The 12,358-nt window shown below is 37.5% G+C and overlaps 1 protein-coding gene across 7 annotated transcripts in view; it reads left to right on the forward strand.

Moving 5' to 3' along the window:
* The window catches only part of LOC130549384 (uncharacterized), a 69,428-nt gene continuing 57,070 nt past the window's right edge, over nucleotides 1-12,358 (forward strand). For 3 of the 7 annotated variants that reach the window (XM_057326587.1, XM_057326586.1, XM_057326585.1), the window contains exons 1-21: nucleotides 3-205; nucleotides 1,531-1,707; nucleotides 1,820-1,993; nucleotides 2,105-2,191; nucleotides 2,310-2,486; nucleotides 2,599-2,772; nucleotides 2,884-2,970; nucleotides 3,089-3,265; nucleotides 4,212-4,385; nucleotides 4,469-4,639; nucleotides 4,884-5,057; nucleotides 5,170-5,343; nucleotides 5,455-5,541; nucleotides 5,660-5,836; nucleotides 7,753-7,926; nucleotides 8,010-8,180; nucleotides 8,399-8,575; nucleotides 8,732-8,905; nucleotides 11,232-11,384; nucleotides 11,542-11,715; nucleotides 11,984-12,157. In XM_057326587.1, coding sequence (XP_057182570.1) covers nucleotides 120-205; nucleotides 1,531-1,707; nucleotides 1,820-1,993; nucleotides 2,105-2,191; nucleotides 2,310-2,486; nucleotides 2,599-2,772; nucleotides 2,884-2,970; nucleotides 3,089-3,265; nucleotides 4,212-4,385; nucleotides 4,469-4,639; nucleotides 4,884-5,057; nucleotides 5,170-5,343; nucleotides 5,455-5,541; nucleotides 5,660-5,836; nucleotides 7,753-7,926; nucleotides 8,010-8,180; nucleotides 8,399-8,575; nucleotides 8,732-8,905; nucleotides 11,232-11,384; nucleotides 11,542-11,715; nucleotides 11,984-12,157 — 3,293 coding nt within the window. In that variant the 5' untranslated portion in view covers nucleotides 3-119. Of the gene's footprint in view, nucleotides 206-1,530; nucleotides 1,708-1,819; nucleotides 1,994-2,104; nucleotides 2,192-2,309; nucleotides 2,487-2,598; nucleotides 2,773-2,883; nucleotides 2,971-3,088; nucleotides 3,266-4,211; nucleotides 4,386-4,468; nucleotides 4,640-4,883; nucleotides 5,058-5,169; nucleotides 5,344-5,454; nucleotides 5,542-5,659; nucleotides 5,837-7,752; nucleotides 7,927-8,009; nucleotides 8,181-8,398; nucleotides 8,576-8,731; nucleotides 8,906-11,231; nucleotides 11,385-11,541; nucleotides 11,716-11,983; nucleotides 12,158-12,358 lie in introns of all 7 variants that reach the window. The other 4 variants (XM_057326588.1, XM_057326589.1, XM_057326591.1 and 1 more) reach the window with 4 other exon arrangements.

Genomic DNA, 12,358 nt, shown 5'->3' on the forward strand with positions numbered 1-12,358 from the left:
TCATGTGTTTGTAATTTGTATATATTTTCAGGCTCAGTAAGTGTGATCTAACAGAGGAAAGTTGTTCAGCTCTGGCTACAGTTCTCAGTTTAGACTCCAGCAGTCTGAAGGATCTTGACATGAGCAGCAATAATCTACAGGATGCGGGAGTCAAGTGGCTTTCTGAAGGATTGCAGAATACTAATTGTGAACTGAATAAACTGAGGTGAGACATTTGCTATAGCATTAAAGGGATAGTCTGCCAAATAATTTTTCTCATGCGTGGAGTTGTGATGAAGCACACTGGAGTCAAATGCAGAATCAAGGTATTTAATAAAGAATCCCACACTCACAAAAATACAAGCATGAACAAGTCATTGACAGGGAGATAAACCAAGGGGCAAAGGCTCGAGCGCTCGGCCAAACAACCGTTAAAGGGGAGTGGGACAAAATATAAAAACAAGAAAAATCCAATGATCACACGCAGCACGCGGGAGGTGAGTGAGGCAAAAGAGTCCACAATAAATCCAGCCACAACGAAAAGGTTAGCGGGAGAATCTGTTAATTGCGAGTCAAACTCGGGGAGTCCAGAAGCAAGTGTTTGCAAATCCACGAAGGTAATCCACCAGCGTGGTAGAGATACAGAACAAGAGTCCGTTTGGAGATGACAACCTTGTAATCCCAGCACGTAGCTCACACCGTCGCATAGCAAGAATCCACAGGTGAAAAACCTCTCCGAAAGAGCAGAGAGACTCCCCGGTAGATGAGATGCTTGACTCGCCTCGGATAAACTCCTTTAGAATTAGCCACAGCTAGAAGTCAGAAGACACGGTTACCAAAACAGGAACTGGACAGGACAGGACAGGACAGGACAGGACAGGATGAGTACAGCACTGGAGCCTGGACAAGACAAGGTGATCAAAACAAGACCAGACAACTAGACAAGAGGGCCAGAGATTGCCATGAGATAACTAACGGACTGACAAAGAACAATGCAAAACACACGGAATAAAAAGGAAAGCAATTAGGAGGGAAAATGAGAGACCAGTTGGGGAGAGGGAAAATTAAAGGGAGAACCAGGTGAATTGGAGAAATCAATAATGAGTAGAAGATAGGATAACAAGGGGGCGGGGCCACACACGCGGACTCCGAGCACATGGCAGTTGTCAAGTGCTTGACAATACAAAAACAAAGGACCAGACAGACAAAGACGAGTAGTGCTAGACCCGAGCCCTGACAGGAGTGTTGACGTAGAACGCCGTCTCCTGTGTCTGCTCAACACACGTGTCATGAGCGCTGACTCCTGCGTTTGCACCGCATGCATATGTTGTGAGCCCTCATGGATGCATGTTGGACATGATGAATAAAGTCATTATGTCTGTTTTATCCTGCACAAAACCTATTCTCGTTGCTAAAGCTGCAGTCTGTGACTTGCCTCTCTATCGTTATCTCTGTTTGAAATAAAATTGCTGTTATTTTAAGCTTTAACTAACTGACATTTAAAAGCATGTTTCTTGTGCACAAGCATTGATACATGTTTTTGTTCTCTAGTGTGTCCGAGTGCAGTATTGGAGAAGAAGGTTATAAATCTTTATGTTCAGCTGTGAGATCAAACCCTGAATCACATCTGATAGATCTGGATCTCAGAGGAAATGATCCTGGAGAAACAGGAGTCAAACTCATCTATCAGTTAACACAAGATCACAAGTGTTCACTCAAGACTGTCAGGTGAGTTTAACAACCAAGTATGATTTTAAGGCTTTAATCTTCATTATTGCAATATAATGTTGTGACAGTAAATAATGAAACTGATATAATATATAATTCTTGTTTTCTGCAGGTTCTTGAGCAGTTCTTCTGCAGTGAAAGCCTTTGAGTATCTGACAGAAGCTCTTGGGATAAATCCTTTACTGGAGAGAGAAGTGAATCTGAGTGATCATAAACTAGACGAGTCAAGAGTGAATCAGATCTGTGATCTACTGAAGGATAAACACTGTCGCATCAACACACTCATGTGAGGACTTGATCTTTATTATGAGTTTATATTTCAACCTGTTCAGATGTGAAATTGATTTCATCTTGATAAATGTTTAGATGAAACTTTAACTTTGTGTTCTATCTGCAGTCTGAGTAAAAACAAACTAGAAGATTCAGGAATGAAGAAGATCTCAGATCTGTTGAGACACTCACAGTGCAGACTACACAAACTCAAGTATGTCTTTACATTCATTTCATTCACTTCAGTGAAATAAAATAATGTTTAAATCATTCATACGTGTGTCTTTTTACAGATTTAATATTTGATTTATAATCATGTTTTTGTTCTCTAGTGTGTCCGAGTGCAGTATTGGAGAAGAAGGTTATAAATCTTTATGTTCAGCTGTGAGATCAAACCCTAAATCACATCTGATAGATCTGGATCTCAGAGGAAATGATCCTGGAGAAACAGGAGTCAAACTCATCTATCAGTTAACACAAGATCACAAGTGTTCACTCAAGACTGTCAGGTGAGTTTAACAACCAAGTATGATTTTAAGGCTTTAATCTTCATTATTGCAATATAATGTTGTGACAGTAAATAATGAAACTGATATAATATATAATTCTTGTTTTCTGCAGGTTCTTGAGCAGTTCTTCTGCAGTGAAAGCCTTTGAGTATCTGACAGAAGCTCTTGGGATAAATCCTTTACTGGAGAGAGAAGTGAATCTGAGTGATCATAAACTAGACGAGTCAAGAGTGAATCAGATCTGTGATCTACTGAAGGATAAACACTGTCGCATCAACACACTCATGTGAGGACTTGATCTTAATTATGAGTTTATATTTCAACCTGTTCAGATGTGAAATTGATTTCATCTTGATAAATGTTTAGATGAAACTTTAACTTTGTGTTCTATCTGCAGTCTGAGTAAAAACAAACTAGAAGATTCAGGAATGAAGAAGATCTCAGATCTGTTGAGACACTCACAGTGCAGACTACACAAACTCAAGTATGTCTTTACATTCATTTCATTCACTTCAGTGAAATAAAATAATGTTTTAATCATTCATACGTGTGTCTTTTTACAGATTTAATATTTGATTTATAATCATGTTTTTGTTCTCTAGTGTGTCCGAGTGCAGTATTGGAGAAGAAGGTTATAAATCTTTATGTTCAGCTGTGAGATCAAACCCTGAATCACATCTGATAGATCTGGATCTCAGAGGAAATGATCCTGGAGAAACAGGAGTCAAACTCATCTATCAGTTAACACAAGATCACAAGTGTTCACTCAAGACTGTCAGGTGATAAAAGCTTTCAAATCTTATATAAATATAAAGTCTGATATATCACACAACAGAACATAGATCAGAGAAATGATTCAAAAATTTTAAATGCAGTGAATGATGCAAGAAAAAGAAATATTTTGCTGCAGAACATCAAATATTACATTTACGGAGCCCCGTAAGGGACATGGTGGCTGAAAAAATATGAGAGGGAAGAGAAAAATATTTTTCAAAGCTTTTGCATTCTCTCGCAAAGATATTTGCGTTCTCTTGGAAAACATTCTGCGAGTTCGGACAAACACATCCTGTCTCGCTTCGTGTATTAATGGAGCAGTTGATATATAGTAGATTCCTGGACCAATAACTTGTGAGCTAAAAGTTGTTATGAGACAGTGCTCCAGTGTTTTTGTGCAGAGCGAGTCTAAAACTCTGCCAGCGGGACATTAAACATGATGTGTTTGTCAGAACTCACAGAATGTTTTGCAAGATAACGCACATATTTTTGTGAGGGAACGCACTGTTTCTCATGGAACGCAAAAGCTTTAAAAAATATTGTTCTCTTCCCTCCCATATTTTCCCACCACCATGTCCCTTACGGGGCTCCGTATACATTAATGTGGAATGGTAAAATATGTTTTTCTTAATGTAGACACATTTCTCTAAACTAGGTTCAGTTGTGTTTAAACTATTAAAAGTCATGAACACATATTATATAATGATCTGATATTTCTCAAGCAGTGTTTATATTGGACTTTATATCTAAAACATTACAGTTCTGGATCCTGTTTGTAGGCTCAGTTGATTTGGTGTTAAATGAGTCATTTTCATTCTGAATGTGTTTAATCCAGCAGACTCACACTGTCTGTTAGACACAACAGACCTCTTGAATCTGTTAGTACGGAAGACATTTCATTCATTTACACATGTGATACATGAACATGAACACATGATCTTGTGTGTGTAGATTTCTGAAGAGTTGTGCTGCAGAAGAAGCTTGTGATTATCTCTGTAAAGCTCTAGATGTGTATCCATTACTGCTGAAAGAACTCAATCTGAGTCACAATAAACTGGGAGATCTGGATGGAGAGAAACTCTCGGCTCTATTGATGGACTCTCATAGCAAAGTCACCAAAATCATGTGAGTATCATATACACGAGAAGTTCATACAGTACAGACTGTCAGACAGGTGGTGTTTATTGAAATGTTGTTATTGTGTTTAGATTGAATAACTGTGAGCTGACGGAGAATCAGTGTTCAGCTCTAGCTGCTGTTCTCTCCTGTAAAACCCTCGTGAAGGAGATGAATCTCAACAACAGTCGACTGATGGATTCAGGACTCAAACACATCTGTGACAAACTCAAGAACCCTCAGTGTCATCTCCAGATACTCAAGTGAGTTCATCTATGACATCATCTACACAACAATGGTCATATAAGACCCTTAACCTTGAAATTGAGTCAATTTCTAAGTAATTTTAACTTTAAGAATGAATTTAAGCTATTTTAAATTGCCTTTTTTATTTTGATGATGGCTTTCATTATAACCCCATGCGCATTAAGTGATTTTCATCTGAAGAACAAAGAATCATTAAAAAACAATTTCATGCTACTAACAAGTGTTTGCTGTGTTCTCTAGTGTGTCCGAGTGCAGTATTGGAGAAGAAGGTTATAAATCTTTATGTTCAGCTGTGAGATCAAACCCTTCACATCTGATAGATCTGGATCTCAGAGGAAATGATCCTGGAGAAACAGGAGTCAAACTCATCTATCAGTTAACACAAGATCAGACGTGTTCACTCAAGACTGTCAGGTGAGTTTAACAACCAAGTATGATTTTAAGGCTTTAATCTTCATTATTGCAATATAATGTTGTGACAGTAAATAATGAAACTGATATAATATATAATTCTTGTTTTCTGCAGGTTCTTGAGCAGTTCTTCTGCAGTGAAAGCCTTTGAGTATCTGACAGAAGCTCTTGGGATAAATCCTTTACTGGAGAGAGAAGTGAATCTGAGTGATCATAAACTAGACGAGTCAAGAGTGAATCAGATCTGTGATCTACTGAAGGATAAACACTGTCGCATCAACACACTCATGTGAGGACTTGATCTTTATTATGAGTTTATATTTCAACCTGTTCAGATGTGAAATTGATTTCATCTTGATAAATGTTTAGATGAAACTTTAACTTTGTGTTCTTTCTGCAGTCTGAGTAAAAACAAACTAGAAGATTCAGGAATGAAGAAGATCTCAGATCTGTTGAGACACTCACAGTGCAGACTACACAAACTCAAGTATGTCTTTACATTCATTTCATTCACTTCAGTGAAATAAAATAATGTTTAAATCATTCATACATGTGTCTTTTTACAGATTTAATATTTGATTTATAATCATGTTTTTGTTCTCTAGTGTGTCCGAGTGCAGTATTGGAGAAGAAGGTTATAAATCTTTATGTTCAGCTGTGAGATCAAACCCTGAATCACATCTGATAGATCTGGATCTCAGAGGAAATGATCCTGGAGAAACAGGAGTCAAACTCATCTATCAGTTAACACAAGATCACAAGTGTTCACTCAAGACTGTCAGGTGATAAAAGCTTTCAAATCTTATATAAATATAAAGTCTGATATATCACACAACAGAACATAGATCAGAGAAATGATTCAAAAATTTAAAATGCAGTGAATGAAAGAAAAACAAGAAAAGTTTCACTGCTGAACATCAAATATTACATTTACGGAGCCCTGTAAGGGACATGGTGGTGGAAAAAATATGAGAGGGAAGAGAAAAATATTTTTCAAAGCTTTTGTGTTCCCTCGCAAAACTTTTGCATTCTCGTGCAAAGATATTTGCATTCTCTCGCAAAACATTCTGCGAGTTCAGACAAACACGTCCTGTCCCGCTTCGTGTATTAATGGAGCAGTTGATATATATTACATTCACGAACAAACTTGTGAGCTAAAAGTTGTTATGAGACCTCATGCTATGTATTGTAAACAACGAGCTACAGCGTAATTTTCCACAAACCGAGCCTTGAATTGATCTCAGGCGGCAGCAGGTGTTCTGTCAGACAAGACCGAAGGGATCGTCTGCAAAGTGCAAAACCCTCAAAGCATTAGGCTACTAAAATTAGTCATTATCTTCAGTGTTACATACTGTAGTATAACTAAAATCAGTTTAAATTCAGCAGGAGAGCATTGATGTGTAAACTGAATTTGGTGACACTTCAGTGTGTTATTGAAGTTCATAACTATTTTTGTAGTAATGCTTTGAGGGTTTACAGTCACTTTGCAGACGGTCCCTTCGGACGTGTCCATGTCGCCAGCTCATATAGAGATCAGTTTATTGTCAGGATTTTTGGGCTGTTGTTTTTGGTTTCCCCCTATAGGGGTCACTGTGTTCACCTGTTTGCCCCTCATCACTGTCATTTGCTTCCACATGTGCCTTGTTTGACCTATGTATTTATATAGCCTTTCGTCCCTGGGTTTTGTTGCTTGGTGTTTAACGTTGTGTAGCCAGTCTCTCAAGTGTTACTTTGTCTAGAGTTAACTAGAGTTCTTGGATCTGTCTATGGTATTTTTACCCTTTTTGCTTTGTGGATTATCTTTTGTCGGACCTTCGAATTTCCTTGGTTGCAGACTGCCTCTGCTGGATTATACCTTTTTTGTCTCACGAGAGGTTTTTTTTGCCCCCGAGTGTTTTTTTCTCTCGTCTCACTCGTGGGTTCACCATCCCCGGTGGCATCTGGGTTAAAGGACTCGTCTCCCACACCGGAGACATGTTTTCGAGCCTCGGCTCTGACATTTTATATTATAAGACTTATGAGGAAAACTAGGTTGTTAGATCGTTGTCTGAGGAATTATGTGTTATTTCGCACGTAATTGGTCCAGGAATCTGAGACTATATGAACCACTCCAGTGTTATTGTGCTGAGCAAGTCTTAAACTCTGCCAGCGCAACATTAAACATGACGTGTTTGTCGGAACTCACAGAATGTTTTGCAAGATAACGCAAATATTTTTGTGAGGGAACGCACTGTTTCTCATGGAACACAAAAGCTTTGCGAGACAACGCAAAAGCTTTGAAAAATATTTTTCTCTTCCCTCCCATATTTTCCCACCACCATGTCACTTACAGGGCTCCGTAAACATTAATGTGGAATGGTAAAATATGTTTTTCTTAATGTAGACACATTTCTCTAAACTAGGTTCAGTTGTGTTTAAACTATTAAAAGTCATGAAAACAGATTATATAATGATCTGATATTTCTCAAGCAGTGTTTATATTGGACTTTATATCTAAAACATTACAGTTCTGGATCCTGTTTGTAGGCTCAGTTGATTTGGTGTTAAATGAGTCATTTTCATTCTGAATGTGCTTAATCCAGCAGACTCACACTGTCTGTTAGACACAACAGACCTCTTGAATCTGTTAGTACGGAAGACATTTCATTCATTTACACATGTGATACATGAACATGAACACATGATCTTGTGTGTGTAGATTTCTGAAGAGTTGTGCTGCAGAAGAAGCTTGTGATTATCTCTGTAAAGCTCTAGATGTGTATCCATTACTGCTGAAAGAACTCAATCTGAGTCACAATAAACTGGGAGATCTGGATGGAGAGAAACTCTCGGCTCTATTGATGGACTCTCATAGCAAAGTCACCAAAATCATGTGAGTATCATATACACGAGAAGTTCATACAGTACAGACTGTCAGACAGGTGGTGTTTATTGAAATGTTGTTATTGTGTTTAGATTGAATAACTGTGAGCTGACGGAGAATCAGTGTTCAGCTCTAGCTGCTGTTCTCTCCTGTAAAACCCTCGTGAAGGAGATGAATCTCAACAACAGTCGACTGATGGATTCAGGACTCAAACACATCTGTGACAAACTCAAGAACCCTCAGTGTCATCTCCAGATACTCAAGTGAGTTCATCTATGACATCATCTACACAACAATGGTCATATAAGACCCTTAACCTTGAAATTGGGTCAATTATTAAGTAATTTTAGCTTTAGGAATGAAGTTAAGCTATTTTAATTAGAATTTTAACCCCATGCGCATGAAGTGATTTTCATCTGAAGAACAAAGAATTATTTTAAAAAAAAGTATGCTAATAAAAAGTGTTTGCTGTGTTCTGTAGTCTGTCATATTGCAGTATTGGAGAAGAAGGTTATAAATCTTTATGTTCAGCTGTGAGATCAAACCCTAAATCACGTCTGATAGATCTGGATCTCAGAGGAAATGATCCTGGAGAAACAGGAGTCAAACTCATCTATCAGTTAACACAAGATCACAAGTGTTCACTCAAGACTGTCAGGTGATAAGTGCTGAAATAATACAAAATAAATCACATGCTGAATTATGCGTATGGACATTATTATAGTGATTCTGTTGTTACATCATTGAGTAGGTTTTTCATCTGCACTGATGTTTTAATTAAGCAACAATTTCTATATTTCCTGGTTTTCTGCAGGTTCTTGAAAAGGGATGCTGCACTGAAAGCCTTTGAGTATCTGCACATAGATATTGGTTTAAATCCTTCACTCCAGGGAGAAGTGGATCTGAGTGATCATAAACTACACAGCTCAACTCTGAAACAGATCTGTTTACTACTGGAGGATAAACCCTGTAAACTCAACAAACTCATGTGAGGCCTTCAAAACACAGTGTTTCTCTGTTGTATTGAAATGTATAGTTTCTTTCAAAGCTCTTTAAAAGGTGTGACTACAGCTGTAATTGACTCATCAAGTCTGATTGGCCAATACCTCAAGGCTAATCACCTGCTATTTTTTTTTTTTTAAATATTGGCATCAGTTGATGCAGGGGGGTTGATAGTTTAAAATGTAATCAATTTTGAGCTGTCAATGATAATTTAAACTAAATAGCATGTGGCGCAACAAATGCAAACAGAACACAAATCAAGTAAATATCATTGAAATAAATTTTATTTAACAGTAAAGAACCCTCAGGATTTCAGTGCTTGCTTATCTAGACTATGGTGAACCTCACATAACACTTATAAAAATGTCAATGCTGAGAATATTTAAGAAGACAATATTTTTGAAGTATATCAAATACCTTTAAACCAATGACCAATATAAATAAATCCCATATATGGTCAGTGCAATATTATGGCCATCAAACAATACAATCCAGTACCTCCCTAAAAAAACATAAGATGCATTTTCATGATCAAAGTAAATAAAGACAAACCCAAACTAGGCAATTAAAACAATTGCATTAGTCCTATTTACATAATTTCTGTCAGGATCACTATTGTCAAAAAATGATTGACAATATATATTTATACTGTATATATGATATATCTTTGAGTAAAGAGTATATAAATTATTGAGCTATAACACACTTAATAAATTGGGTAAAGTCGGCCTAATTAATTACACAACTTATTACTTGATAAAATTGAGTAATTTTAACCCACTGTCAGCAGGTAACGTTCATCTACTTAATTATTATTATTAATAAATAATCAAAAAATAATAATTAAAATTGATTTACTATTTTCAATTATTACTTATTCAGGGAAGGTTGAATTCCTTGCGTGGTCTTCTGATGTTTCATATCTTTCTGAGGAAGACAGAACACAAAAACACAGACATTGAATGAAAGAAGCATACAGAAAACACACATACAACTCTGTAACTTAAATAAGAAAAATAACAAAATTGCTCTATAAATCCTTCCGTTCTGACACCGTGGCCCAACCAGACGATACAAAAAGCCGCAACATTTGGAAAAAGCGCTATTAAAAGTGGTTTAGCCAAAGCAGCTAGTACCGTTAGCTAACGTTAGTGGGGTAAAACCTTAAATAACACTGTAAACATACCTTTTATAATGTGTTGCGAGGTCCAGATGCGACTGTTTAGGACACCATGTAAAACAGAACCAAGGGCGTCAACAGAATGACATTTTAACATTAATATTCCAGCGTCACTCTCTCACTCGCGCTGTCATCCTGTCAGAGGCGCTGACAAGACAACACAAGCACGCCAAATACAAATCTTGTGCTAGATATAACAATCAAATGAGTTAGCATTTGCATTTATAAGAATAAAATGTACCACCAGCACAAGGGAAGATGATGATTTGAATCTCTTGATTCCCGCCTTGAAGTTGATGCATGCGCACTGTTCCATGGCTAATATTTTAGGGTAAATGTTAATATTTTAATGTTGTCATTATTAATGTAAAAAATAGGTAGAATGTACTCATTTGTAAACATGTTACTATAACTAATATCCTTAAGTAAAATCGAACTGAGCTTTAAGTGTTGTTTTTATCACCCCCAGAACCAAATTTCGGGTATATTTTACTTTTTTTTAAGTTGGCATTATTACAAAAAAGGTAGTGTGGGTAAGATGTAGCCATTCTTATTTATTGAACTTGCTAACTAATATACCTAAGTAACATCTAACTGATTTGAATGGATTGCATTTACTACCCTCCAGAATAGTTTTTTACAGTGCACAAAGTGCCGGTCTCAAATCCTCTTTATGTCTGAGAGAAGATGTACACGTGCCATTTGTCTATAAAACATGCAGTTTGCTTTTAACGCTATATGGAGCCAGGGTTTGATGATAACACGATAACAGGAAACAACACACCCTTTAATGAAGGCCAGTGTAAACTTGTTGAAACCCCACACCACGCTTCTTTATGCCTTTATTAATAACAGCAAAAAGACCTGACAGCAGTCATCGTAAGACGTTTTATCACATGTTCACATTCGGCTGTGTCACTTTACTCTATTGCAGCCTACACTTTTCTCCAGCATGACTTGAAGGACTCTACATAATGCTAATGTTTACAGGAACAACATTACCGTGAGAGCGTTTCCAGAGCGACTGTCTCCAGTTATTCTCGTACTGTAGGAACCGCAGCGTTTTGTTAAGAATGGGAGAATAAAAACCTCTGTACTCTGTTTTTTCTTCTCTCTTTCTTTCTCAATGTAGGTTGACACAGTGTGGTTTGACAGAAGATGGTCTGCGTTCAAACCCTACACGCCTGAGACACCTGAACCTGAGTGGACGTAAACTAGGAGATTCTGGAGTTCGGTTTCTCTGTTTTTTACTGGGAAACTACCTTTTCAAGCCAGGAACAATGGAGTTAGTCATTTACACTATGTAGAACAACCTCATATTTAAAGTATTTAGTAATTAAATGATTATAAATGATTATTTACTCTATATTTGTCAGTCAGAATGTGGTTTTAATGGCCAATATTAGCCTCCAGAGTGGATTTATTTCTCTGTCTCTCTGCAGGTTGTGTGAATGCAGTATTACAGAGGCTCAGTGTGTTCAGCTGATTTCAGCTCTGTGTTTAAACCTGTCACAGCTGACACACCTGAACCTCAGTCAGAACAAACTAGGACACTCAGGAATCAAGCGCTTGTGTGATCTACTGAAACATTCAGACTGCAAACTAGATCAGCTTGAGTAAGTATTATTAAAACATCTCGGGAATCAGAGTATCTCTGATAAGGCACACTTTCTTGGAAACACTTCAGCAAGTTCAGACGTTCAGCCAACGGTCCGTGGGGCATGACGTCTGACATAAGACTTGTGACTCTACCCACTGGAGCACTATTGTGGCTGTGTGTACATTATAATCCTGTGATCTAGCAGAAGGGAAGTAATCTCTCTTCCTCACGCTGTCATTTCTTTCTTTTCCTCATTTCTTCTCTCTCACTTTGTCTCAATGCAGGTTAAGAGCGTGTGGTTTGACAGATGAAGGTCTGGTTGCTCTGACTTCAGCTCTGAGTTCAAACCCGTCACACTTGAGACAGCTGGATCTGAGTGGAAATCCACTGGGAGACTCAGGAGTTAAACACCTCTGTGCTCTTCTGAGTAATTCACAATGCAGTCTGGAAACACTCCAGTAAGTGACACACAATATATCTCTACACTAGTGACCGTGAGCACAGCGCTTTACTCTTGAGCTATTTATTTAGTGACATGAAGATCTGCATTGTTTACAGCATTAATCATTCTCGCAAACCCCACTAGTCACTCTTCATAAGTATTTACTGCACATTTACATCACATTTTAACATTGATCTGTGTTATTGTATACAAGACC

Source organism: Triplophysa rosa, unplaced genomic scaffold, assembly GCF_024868665.1.
Source record: "Triplophysa rosa unplaced genomic scaffold, Trosa_1v2 scaffold112_ERROPOS181078, whole genome shotgun sequence".
Classification (NCBI taxonomy): domain Eukaryota; kingdom Metazoa; phylum Chordata; class Actinopteri; order Cypriniformes; family Nemacheilidae; genus Triplophysa; species Triplophysa rosa.